At 37.9% G+C, this 13,292-nt stretch overlaps 2 protein-coding genes across 7 annotated transcripts in view; one reads left to right on the plus strand and one right to left on the minus strand.

The window, feature by feature from the left end:
• Positions 1–13,292, minus strand: part of LOC311531739 (uncharacterized protein) — a 130,964-nt gene that overhangs the window by 102,578 nt on the left and 15,094 nt on the right. For all 4 annotated transcript variants that reach the window (XM_084649404.1, XM_084649403.1, XM_084649406.1 and 1 more), the window contains exon 3: positions 7,429–7,547. In XM_084649404.1, coding sequence (XP_084505530.1) covers positions 7,429–7,547 — 119 coding nt within the window. The remainder of the gene's footprint in view (positions 1–7,428; positions 7,548–13,292) is intronic.
• The window catches only part of SLC38A4 (solute carrier family 38 member 4), a 60,784-nt gene that overhangs the window by 24,414 nt on the left and 23,078 nt on the right, over positions 1–13,292 (plus strand). The window contains exon 1 of one of the 3 annotated variants that reach the window (XM_084649374.1): positions 9,041–9,125. The exons of the other annotated variants lie outside the window; for them this stretch is intronic. The gene's annotated coding sequence lies outside the window, so the exon portion shown is untranslated. Of the gene's footprint in view, positions 1–9,040; positions 9,126–13,292 lie in introns of those variants that run through there. 3 annotated transcript variants of the gene reach the window in all.

The raw sequence follows: 13,292 nt of genomic DNA on the forward strand, positions 1-13,292 counted from the left end.
TCAACAATGTGAATCTCTTTTGCACTAAGGCCCCTTTGAACTGCCAAAACAGTGTAAAGGAGTTGTACCATAAATGAGAATCAAGCCCCACTTTCACCTCTCTAACTATTAATTTAAGTAAACAAGGAAACCTTGTAAATTGCCACAATCCACAGGTCTCTCAGGCCATTCTTTTTTTTTCTCCCCTTGTCTTTATTTTAGATTGTAAGCGTCTAAGCCCTCGCGCCTGATACAGAGCTGAAGCACTATCATTGTCTATGTACCCAGTCATCTGTCCCTATGTTGGCTGGGTACATGTCATCTCAGGACACGATGCAGAGATAAAATTTCTAAACACCATTAATAACTGCATTCTGAAGCAGCTACTCATGAAACCCACAAGGGGAGAGGCAATTCCTGATTAAGGCCTAAGTGGAGCACAGGATCTGGTGCAAGAAGTGAATATAGCCGAATTGCTCAGTAGTAGTGACCATATGTAATTAAATATATCATCCTTCTTGGGTGGGGAGAAGCCCTCCACTGTAGCATTTAACTTCAAAAAAGGGAACTAGACAAAAATGAGGAAGCTAGTTAAATGGAAATTAAAAGGAACAGTCACAAGAATGAAATGCCTGCAGGCCTCATGGAAACTTTTTAAAAAACCATAATGGAGGCTCAAATTAAACATGTACCCCAAATTAAAAAAATAGCAAGAGGACCCCAAAATATGCCAATGTGGCTAAACAGCATAAAAAGAGGTGGTTAGAGGCAAAAAGGCATCCTTTAAAAATTGGAAGTCAAATTCTACTGAGGAAAATAGAAAGGAGTATAAACTCTGGCAAATTAAGTGTAAAAGTATAATTAGACAAGCCAAAAAAGAATTTGAAGAGTAACTAGGAAAAGACACAAAAACTGACAGCAAAAAAAAAAAAATCTAAGTACATCAGAGACAGGAAGAGTGTGAAACCATTAGTGAGGCCACTGGATGATTGAGGTACTAAAAGAGAACTCAGGGAAGACAAGGCTGTTGCAGAAAGCTAATGAATTCTTTGCATCTGCCTTCACTGCAGAGGAGATTTCCACAGCTGAGCCATTCTTTTTAGGTGACAAATCTGAGGAACTGTCCCACAATAAGTTGTTGATAGAGGAGGTTTTGGAACAAATTGATAAATTAAATAGTAATATGTCACCAGGACCAGATTAAATCATCCAAGAGTTCTGAAGGAACTCAAATCTGAAATTGCAGAACTTACTGACTGTGGTATGTAACCTATCACTTAAATCAGCCTCTGTACCAGATACTGGAGAATACCTAATGTAACTCCAATTTTTAAAAAAGGCTCCAAAGGTGATCCTGGCAATTACAGGCTGGTAAGCCTAACTTCAGTACCAGGCAAATTGATTGAAACTATAGTAAATAACAGAATTATCAGATACACATATGAACATGATTTGTTGGGGAAGAGTCAACACAGCTTTTGTAAAGGGAAATCATGCCTCAGAAATCTATTCAATTTTTTGAGGGGTTCAACAAACGTGGACAAGGGTGATCCAGTAGATACAGTGTACTTGGACTTTCAGAAAGCCTTTGACGAGGTCCCTCACCAAAGGCTCTTGAGCAAAGTAAGGAATCATGGGATAAGATCCTCTCATGGATCAGTAACTGGTTAAAAGATGGGGTGGGGCAGGAGAAGGGTAGGAATAAATTGTCAGTTTTCAGAATGGAGAGAGGTAAATAGTGGGGTCCCCCAAGGGTCTGTACTGGCACCAGTGCTGTTCAACATATTCATAAATGATCTGGAAAAAGGGGTAAACAGTGAGGTGGCAAAATTTGCAGATGATACAAAATTGCTCAGGATAGTAAATCCAAAGCAGACTGCAAAGAGTTACAAAGAGATCTCACAAAACTGGGTGACTGGGCAACAAAATGGCAGATGAAATTCAATGTTGATAAATGCAAAGTAATGCACATTGGAAGACATAATTCCAACGATATACACAAAATGAATGGGTCTAAATTAGCTGTTGCCTACAATTCAAGAAAGAGATCTTGGAATCATCGTGGATAGTTCTCTGAAAACATCCACTCACTGTGCAGCAGTAATAAAAAAAATTAACAAAATGTTAGGAATCATTAGAAAAGGGATAGATAATAAGACAGTAAATATTATAATGCCACTATACAAATCCATGATACGCCAACACCTTGAATACTGTCTGAAGTTCTGGTCATCCTGTCTCAAAAAAAGATGCATTAAAATTGGAAAAGGCACAGAGAGGGGCAATGAAAATAATTAGGGGTATGGAACAGCTTCCATATGAGGAGAGACTAAAAAGCTTGGGACCATTCAGCTTAGAAATGAGACAACAGAGGGAGGAGAGGAGGATATGATAGAGGTCTATAAATTCATGAATGGTGTGGAGAAAGTAAATAAGGAAGCATTTTTTACGCATTCATATAACACAAGAAATAGAGGGCACTCAAAATTAATAGTCAGCAGGTTTAAAACAAAAGGAAGTACTTCTTTACACAAGGCACAGTCAGCCTATGGAAATGGTTGATAGAGGATGCTGTGAAGGCCAAAACTATAACTGGGTTCAAGAAAGAATTAGATAAGTTCATGAAGGATAGGTCCATCAATGGCTATTGGCCAAGATGGTCAGGGATGCAACCCCATGCTGACTGTCCCTAAGCCGCTAACTGCCAGATGCTGGGACTAGAAGACAGGGGGATGGATCACTCAATAATCGCCCTGTTCTGTTCATTCCCTTTCAAGCATCTGACATTGGCTGCTGTTGGAAAACAGGATAGTGGGTTAGATGGACCATTGGTCTGCCCCAATACGGCCATTCTTATGTTCTAATAATTATAATGTATGTCTATATCCTAAGTGCTACAATATATTACACTTTCAAAATGCTAAATCAGTATAAACAGTGGTATTACTCTACTGCAGATTTTGCTAACGATAAGGAATTCAGATTGTTTCCATTGACTGATTTAGATCTCATTTCATCTTAAATAGAAAAGGTAAAGAGTCCTAAATAGAAAAGGTAGGTCAGCGTCTTCAAGAAGAAGAATGGTCAGACTAATAGTTATCTGTTTTAGTAAGTTGCAAAAAATTATCTGATTCACAGTAGGACTGAAAAAGAAAAGGCCAGTTTGTGGATAGCCTGTACATACGTGGGATAGAGGATGACATGTAGGCATAACTACAGTCCTTGCATTCAGAGAGGCACAAGCACTGCTCAGGGTAATAGTCTGCCACAAAATTTTGTTATTAGCCCTTATAAATTGGGTAGGTGAGGTTCTGTGGCCTGCAATGTGCAGGAGGTCAGACTAGATGATTATGATGGTCCCTTATGACATTAAAGCCTGGTGTGTCTATGATGGAAGAGAAAATATTCAGCGACGATCTTGTCACTTCTCTACCAGCCAGCAGACTTTGCCCCACATGGACAGGAATCCAAGCTGCACCCTTTCGAAAGGCATAGCAGCAATTTCCCTTCTGCTCCCAAAGACACTGAGCTTGTGTAAGCCACACACCCCCTGGGTGTGGTGTTCTGTCCCCTTTAGTGGCACCGAGACCATTTAGAGCAGGGGTGGGCAAACTTTTTGGCCCGAGGACCACATCTGGGTATGGAAATTGTATGACGGGCCATTAATGCTCACAAAATTGGGGGGTGGGGTGAGGGCTCTGGGGTGGGGCCAGAAATGAGGTTTCTGGCCAATGGGAGTTGCAGGGGCAGCACTTGGGGTGGGGACAGCGTGCGGAGTCCCCTGGCTGCGCCTATGCCTAGGAGCCGGAGGAGCGACATGCCTCTGTTTCTGGGAGCCACGCGGAGCCCTGGACCCCGCTCCCCGGCGTGAGCTCGAGGGCTAGATTAAAACATCTGAAGGGCTGGATGTGGCCTCCGGGCCATAGTTTGTTCACCCCTGATTTAGAGAGAGAGAAAGCAATTAATGAGTCTGCTCTACAGCCTTAGCTAACAGCCAGTTGACTTTTAGCTCACACAGTAGAGGCTCATGCACTAAGCTCCCGAGGTCCCAGGTTTGATTCCTCCCCTTGACAACCGGGGTCTGTCAGTGTTACAAGAGGGGGCTCGTCCAGGATTTTAACTCGGAAGTCTCTGAAGCTCGGGACGCGCTTCCTCAGCTAGAGGAAGTATGTAACCCACGCACCTCCTGGGTGTGGTGTTCTGTCCCCTGTAGTGGCACCGAAACCATTTAGAGAGAGAGAAAGCAATTAATGAGTCTGTTCTACAGCCTTAGCAAACAGCCAGTTGGCTTTTTGCTCAGGTGGTAGAGGCTCATGCACTGAGCTCCAGAGGTCCCAGGTTTGATCCCGCCCATTGATGACGGGGGGTCTGTCGGCATTACATTTGCATGAGACAAAATGCTCCTGCTGAGTTACTGGGTCTGTACACCACTCACTACCAAGGACACTGATTAAAAGCCACACTTTAGCCCAAAATGTCATTCCAAAAAATTCATTTATCTAATAGTCCTTTCCCTTCAATTGCTGAAATCATTACTTCAAGTTAGCTTTCAGCCATAACTATTGCATGAGTTTGGGAAAGGGGTCAAGGGAAAAACGTAGGTGTTTGTTCTCTTGTTACCACAAAAGGGAGCTCTCTGGAATAAATGCATGGTGTAGTGTGAAACGATTTGGTGAATGGGGAGCTAGAGTATCAATTCAAAATCGACAGATGTAAAAGGCCTGTAATATCTGCAAGTAACTATCAAGTCATGGCTGTAGGGTAATTTGGGGTTCCCTATACATCATATCCCAGTATTTCTGTAATTATTTTATTTACATACCTTTATAAATAAAATAATTACAGAAATACTGCCCAATTACCACCCAGCTATGCTACTTGTTGATTGTTCCTATACCTTACAGCTATGTCTGTTTTTTGTAGAACGGAGACTGCTTTCTTTCTTTTTATAAAGCACCTAATACATCATGGACACTTATAGAATACAAATAATAGCCAGAAGCTTGCAATGAGAATCCCCTGGGAGGACCCCCTGCATCTGTGCAGTTCTCAGTGCAGGATCAGGGCCAATAATAATCATCCTAACAATGTAGGATGTTCTTGAGTGTGCTGCAAAAAGAATATATTTTTGTAACAAGTTATCTGAAAAATTGGCTTCACTGAAGTAGTCTTTATTATTTTAGGGGATGGAACAACAAGAAGCCCTGGGGTGAAAACCTAGAGAGTACATTTATGTCTGTTACTGGAAGCATTCAAACAAGAACATGTTTTGCATTCAGTCACAATTTATTTTCTGAATATGCTTTTAAATATTTTGCATTTATTAATGTATGTCCTCACTATCTGCTTTTAACTTCTGCTTGAAGAATCTAGCAACAATAAATCCTTATAATTGGTGACATCATGGCTCATTACAATGTCTCTGCATTGTAATGTCATAAACAAATATTGTAGGCCATCTATATCACACTTAAAATGGAAACCTAACTGCCAAAGGTCTATTGGCAAATACATTAATATATATGAAATATGACTATAATAGCACAATTCAGAAATTAGTGCTGAATATGAGGAACCAGCTTTCTTAAGTAAAGGTGAATCACCCAAATTTTATATTATCTGTTGTGGACATTCCTCAATATGGAATATTCCTGGATATTTCTTCTTTTCATTTGCTTTGTGAAACCAGTTATAAAGGGACTGGTGCAAACTTGGTGATGAAAAGACTAATATTCTACAGGAGACTCTGAGTTCCACCAAAGTCTCTCACCTTTTCAATGTGAGAAATTCAATGTTGCTGCTTCCCTCAGAATATTTGAAGGTCATTTTGTGACAGAAAAGCTAGTGAAACTTGTCAAGTATTCTTGATTTTGTTCCTCAAAATTGTAAGTATTAACAGGGGTTCATTTAAATAAATGTGTATTTCCCTCTCACTGTGTGGGTTGTTATGTACATAACTGTATAGACCAAGATCAGAAGATCTGTTGTGTCCTATGATTCTTTCTCAGGCAAAACTCCCACTGAAATCAATGGACCATTGAATTCCTCAATAAGGAATACATGATTTGGCCCTTTCTTTATATATTGCTTGACATAAAGTATAGAATGGGATTTATCTAGGACTGAAACACCCTCTAGAGAGAATGTATTCTAATCCTTTTAAAATGTGGATTGGGGTGTGTGTGAGAGAGAGAGATCCTTTTATGACATCTGTACTAATATCCAGATAGGCTTATAGTTCACTAATGAACAGGACCAATTATTATACAAAATTAAAGTTTGCTTTTTCTTTAAAGTTTTATTTTGGTCATTTGTGTGATGACAGTTGTTAGAAAGTGGTGGCCCAATTCTGTTGTCCAGTGAAACCTCCTGTGACTTCAGTGGGAATATTGCTAGTGCAAAGAACCACAGACTTGGGACCCAAGTCTTTATCAAAATGGTACCTTACTTAAAGTAACTAATGACTCATTTTCATTCTGGGTCAAATGCTGCTTGCCTTGCACACACAAGCAGTGCTGTTTAGCAATGGGACTACTCATGCGAGTCAGAAGTGCAACATTGGCCCAAAATGGGCATATTTTAATTGAATTTTAAAAGAAAAAGAAATTACAGGTGAGAGTGGATTGTCCTGTGAAAATGCTAATGAAATAATAGTTAAAACATTTAACAAAATGCAACGTTCTGGAAGCAAGGACAAACTGTTTGTATTTTGGTGAAAACACCTCCTGCACCATTAGGACCCCCACAAGCTCAAACTATAATGTGGTTTATCCCATCAATATTATATATCATCATCTGTCATCAAAGCAAGTTTTGATTGGCCAATGGTTCATTCAAACGATGGCACAAATTCTTATCTTATTAAACATGGCTGTTAGGTTTTGTTGTGAGGTCCTTTAATGAGGTTTGGCCTACATAAACTGAAAGTCCTGGTAGTTGTGAATGTGTGGGAGGCATTTTGTTTGCACTTGCAAGCCATTCCTCATTTCAAGTACTGCTAATATCGGCTGAGAGGACCCACCTGATCCTTCACCCAGCTGAAGACTGTACGTGCTGTCAAGTATTAAGGCTTACCAACTGGCACTGGTTACCACCAATAGCACTAACTCGGTTTTCAAACAGAGAAACAGAGCTCTTCCGCATACAAAACCTTGCAAGTACAGAAGATAGTTGAGCTGATGCCTCCATCTTCTGGCCTTTCCACGTTTGAGGGCCCACGTCAAACCTCCTGAACAGATAAGATCTGTAATGGATATTTGGACTGTTGATGACCACCAGACAAGCTTTCTCTGAAAGGACATCTTTTCAGGGTTGTATGCAGTGTTGTTGTAGCTGTGTTGATCCCAGGATATTAGAGAGACAAACCTGAAGAAGAGCTCTGTGTAAGTTCGAAAGCTTGTCTCTCTCACCAGCAGAAGTTGGTCCAATAAAGGGTATTACCTCACTCACCTTGTCTCATCTTTTCAGGGGTAGGTCTGGGAGTTGGTCCTGGAGTTAAGTGACCAGATGCTGTCCTAGGGGCTCCATCCAATGATAATGCACCCATTAATAAGGGCAGGCTAGCATCGCTATGATTGTGGGAGAAAGAAAAGAAAGTCACTCTTTTGAGTCCTCCGAACTTGGCTATAAATAGAAGGTCATGGCAAATTACTAAATGGTAGAACTCATGTTCTTGGTATTTAAAAAATAAATGAAAGCTAACCTTGATATATATTTTTTTCCGTTAGGTCAAAAAATAATTAAAAGTAATTTTTACAGCTGCTCCTGAGTTGATACTATGTTTATTGCTGAATTCCCCTGCCAGGTTTTGTGGTTTGCAATCACATTTTCATTTGTTTAAAGAAATGTTTTTCTCTCCCCTGTTGCTGCACAAAACACCATATAAACAATAGGGGGAAATGGTAAAACTGACTACACCCAGTTTACAAAGTAAACAAACTGAAAATCAATACTTTTTTCCTCTAATCTCTTTCAGTTACAGTAATAATAGGGTTTACTTGTAACAATAGTAGTTACAACATTTTGGGGCAGAATTGTGATTTTTAAGTTGACTGGGGCCTATTAAATTTTTAAATGACACAAGCTCTTTTGGACAGGTTTTCAATAATGTTTTTTTATTTGTATGACTTAGCTCTCCCCCATCAAAAATGACTGAGAGAGACTGGGTGTGTGTATTTACAAAGCCAATTTTAATCGAGTGAGTGTAATCCTTTCCATAAAATTAAAATAATGAAAAACCATTCCAACTTGCATCTTCTCTAACATACAATCAGTGGTTTGATCACTATGCCCATATAGTTTATTAAGAATTATTATAATTATTATTCAGTTAGATAATGGAGCACAAATCCTAAACTGTGTAACTGATATATTGAAACGTAGCTTCTCCTCAAGTATGCGTTTCAAATAAATAAATAATATTAAATACTTCCCATATATAGTGCACTACATATATTAGAATGAATCCTTGCAGCAGCCCTAGGAGGTAAATAATTACAGTAAATAGTCACCATTTTCCAGATGGGGAAACTACCACAAACACAGGCCAAACAATATGTCAAAGACCACACCCTATAGCCCCAATCCTGCCTAGGGAGAACTCAGTTAAGGATCTGGACCTAATTCAGTGGTAGACTGGGAATGAGAACACAGACGCCCTGGCTATAGGTCCTAAACCATACTGTCACTCACTTTCATAACTAAATTGTGTTACTGTAACTTTGATGCTGATGAAAAATTAGTTTAAAAATATTGTATCTCTTCCTTGAGCATCGAGATTAGCAAACTAAAATAACAAGGTAATCTACATCATCCTGACTATGACACAAGTCTAGGTAAAACTTTCTGCAGATATGCGTTTTGTTAGAACGCCAAGCTCAGAGAGCAAATACCTCTGATGACTGATTGCACCAGTAAATTGATTTACCTTTTTTTTTTTTTAAAAGAGCTGACGCAAGTTTGACAATGGGAGGTGTTGGGGTATGGTTGTTGCTGATTGGTTCATCTGATACACTCCCATTTGTCTTTAAATGATTGTCCAGCTGCACAAGGACTCAGATGAGCCAACTTTCTATTACAGGTGCAAGTTAAGATATCACTTGCTTAGAAAGCAAGCAAGCAAGCAAGATAACGTGTTTGATTTGGAGGTAAACCTAAAAATGTACCTTTACAATGTCTATTCATTTTATTGTATACTTCTTCCACTTAACACATTTTAAGCTGAAGAATTTGAGAAAACTTTGTGCAAATGTAATTCATTTGTAAATTTAAATGAAGAGTGAAGAACTGGCAGTTAAGATTTGCTATACTGTAGTTGTAATTGGCATTAGCAGGTGTATTTGTTTTTATATCAGGCATGAAATTCAGTCCCCTTTTTTGGGCAGAAAATCAAATCTAAGAAAGAAATGAAACAGCAGGAGGTTTCTAAAGTTGACCAGTTAATTAGGAATGATATGCTCGTGTTCTTTTAGGGCCTCTGGTTAACTATTGAGAATTTTTATCAAGACTCTTGGTTTACCTGGCTAATATTCAAGTAAGTAAATGAATATGAAAATAAATTGTTCATTTTAATTGTGTGTTTATTTTAAGGTAGCAATTATGGCACTTTTCGTCTTCAAATTGTTTTAGAAACAACATTAATTCTTTAAATGCATTGTCGTTGAGACTAAGAGTCAGGAAAATCTACTGATTCATATACAGTGATAGGACATAAAAGTACTAGCCATTGCAAAATGCTTGAAAATGCAACTGTTAGGCAAATAAGGCAAGGTCACAGATAAACCTAATTGATAAACCTCAACTTATTCATAATCCTACATGCAACACAGAAAGTAAATCAAAATTGCTATGAAATAAAATGGAAAAACAAGTTCATGTTTTTCTTGTTTCATTACATATTAAAAAGCAATTTGAACACATTTTCTGAGTACCTTTTAAAAATTATGTTCTATTCTAAAGCAAAGCAGATGAACTTGACACGAGGTTTTGAGAGAAATATTGCTTTAGAGGGGTAATGCTTTGTGCGTCCAATATTTTCATTTTAATGTAATATCTTAAAAGAAAAAAATCATCCTTTTGTTTCAGTCTGCCTTCTTGTTCCACAAGAAGCAGCAAAAGCCTAGGCATGTTATAGCTGGATTTAAGGAACGTAGTTAAGCTAGTATACTTTTCTGACATCTATACCTAAGGGAAAAAAATACTAGTGGTCTAAAATAGAAAAAGGAGCTGGTTTATAATACTGCCGCTTAGCATAGCATTTGCAGTTCTTCCCTTTTTTTATGCCTGTGCCTTTAGAAGTGCTTTGTGGGGGAAAAGACATTGTTTCTAAACATTGTAGCTTGTACTTCTTAAGGTAGCAACAGCAATACACAGCGGTGGCTGGCAGCCGAGTATGTGAAATCTGGTTTACATCTTTGACATATTGGCCAGCTATTGGAAGATTGGGATTTTATGTGAACAGTGTATTTTATGTGAATAGATTCTTTTGAAGGTGAAGTGCATCAGAGATTTTGAACATGCAGGATTTTTTTCCACCCTAGATACAAGTTAAAAATAGGTTTGCCTGTAGTTACTTGTCTGAGGTGATCATATTTCAGAAGTTTGCTCAATAAATAACTGATTCCACACAGATTTGGGTAAGATTAACTAACATTTCAATGCATTGAGTGCCTTGCATAAAACATGCCTTGGAAATATTTATAAATTTCTGAAAAAAATTGACCTTCCAATTATGTGAATAAATAACTTAGATTCTGCTAATACTTATGCAAGTGCCCAAGTTTACTTACATGAGTATTCCCAGTGATTTCAACAAAATTTCTCATATGAGTAAAAAGTTACATATACATATTTGCAGGACTGGGACCTAAGGATTGGACTGTAAAAAGTCTGTAATCTGCAACATACATGGTAGCAACAAAATATATATACACATATTAATTAGTAGTCTTTTTAATTAAATAAAGATGTATACAATTTCAGAGAGAAAAGGTGGGTGAGGTAATATATTTTATTAGACCAACTTCTGTTGGGGAAAGAGACAAGTTGTCAAGCTACACAAAACTCTTCTTCAGCTCTGTTCAGCTGTAAAGCTTGTCTCTTCCATCCACAGAAGCTGGTCCAATAAAAGATATTAGCTCACACGCCTTGTCTCTCTCCTATCCCGGGTCCAACACAGCTACAACAGTACTGCAAACTACAATTTAAGATTTCATTAGGTATGAGAAGTGTTCAGAGTAAGGAACGCTATCCTGACAGAGTGACCGATTAAAATTTTTCAAAATAAATGCCCATGGAATTGAGGTGCAGCAATGTGCTAGTCTTCAGTTAGGCCCTGATCCTGCAAGCCCTTATGAATGAGAGTAGCTCTGGGCATGTGCATATTCCCATGGAGTCTGGAACTACTCACATGCCCAAAGTTACTCGTGTGTACGCAAGAGTTTGCAAGACTGGTGACCTGGAGAGAAGGATTTCAACAAATGAAGGGTCCAATCCCCCAAACACTGATGAAGATTAAGGGAACTACTTGTGGTAATAAGCACTACACTCATTAGTAAGTGTTTACAGGATTGGGACCTAAAATTGATGATGATTCAGTACCAAGCACCTGATCCTTAAAACATAAATAATTTTATAGTCCTTTGAGACAATAAGTAAAATGACTCACTTAAGTAAGTGTTTGAAGGATCAGCCTTTAAAATAGAACCTATACCCTAATACATATTTTCTGTCATATTCTTCTTTCCTTTCCAAATATAGTACAGACTGTGCAATACAGAATTTCTCTCTTAACCTAATCTCTGTGTAAATTAATCCATGGTAATGTTTCTGCTGCACTGTTCTCTTTGTTCCTCAACACTAAAATAGTCAGTATAGCAGGGGTGATACAATTGGAAGAATATTGCTAAAGTGAGCATTTGTTAGTGTTCACAACAGAGATTTTCTTCATCACTGGCAGGTTGTGTTCGATTGCCTGATTTTCTTAGATATAGATTTAAAATAAGCATCTGGATACTATATGAATCTGCTGCTTGGAACGCAAAAAAGTTTGGTTTTAGAGGTACTGTTATGAATGAGTTTACCATTGTCTCAGCAAGGACCCAGTTCTTTTCTTTACTTCAGCTGGAGTTATTCATGTCCTCAGTGGGCAAAATCAGACCCTTGGAATGTAAGCCTGCCTAGCTATCTCTGACCTAATGCCAGATTCAGTAATCAGTCTCAGTCTAAGTGCTGGAGTGGCAGCAGAAAGGAATAAACAGAGCAACTATCTCTGGTAGGAAATTGGCAAAAACACCTTGATATTCTTTTGCTGTTCAATTATTAGATAAAAATAAATGTTACTAGAGTAAGGTAATTTATTGTAGTTTTTGACACAAGGTTAATTTTAGCTCCAGTGTTGGTGTTTAAAGTTTACATTTACATTTTACACACACATTTTAATGTTGTGCTGCTAAAAATAAGTTTGAGACTGCAGATGTTAGGAATGGTATATTAATGGCTATATAGACTAGTGAAGGTTTGGTAATTAAGTGAGGAACTAAACATCCATGAATGCAAAAACTGGAGAATTTTTAATAAGTAATTGCATGCTTAGGGCTAGAGTAAAGCAAAAATAGAATGCTGCTTGTGCTGGGTTTTTTAATACTAATTTGTATTCTGCAATGTTTCTAGGCATTTAGTTATAGCATTAAGAATACAGTATTTTATTTTCTGGTACACAACTCAGGAAATATATGGTGGATTCTTTTAATGTGTTATACTGGGAGGCACAAGGATAAAGAGTTGGGGTCCATAGTTCAGTAACCAGCTATATGACTTGCGGCCAGTCCCTTCATCTCTCTATGCCTTTGTTTCCCCATCTGTGAAATGGGGATACTATTATTAAGTCATTTTGGTAAAGCACTTTCAGAAAAAAAAATGCTGTACAACTGCATAATATTAGTGGTATATTATGAAACTTGGGAATGAGTAAACAAATGTAAAAGTGTATCTGTAAACTGAGATTGTAAGTATAAACTCATGTTAATGCCAAAGACAAATCATCATACTATTTATATTATAGAGTATATGGTTTATATTGGGCCATATAAAAAGATGATTATTTATCCAGATGATTATTATTATTTATCCAGACCCTCTCATGAGACTAAAGGCATATTAAATTATGTAAATATGTAATAATTCTGTTTGAGAGATAGTTTTAAATTATATAAACTATCTAAAAGTTTTGATGGACAAGTATTAAACTGAGATGTGATAGGGTGAAGTGCATTGTGCAGCCAGCAGCAGCTTGATTATTTTTAACATGTAGCCAT

The sequence above is a fragment of the Lepidochelys olivacea genome (assembly GCF_965140295.1).
Source record: "Lepidochelys olivacea isolate rLepOli2 genome assembly, chromosome: 1".
Lineage (NCBI taxonomy): Eukaryota > Metazoa > Chordata > Testudines > Cheloniidae > Lepidochelys > Lepidochelys olivacea.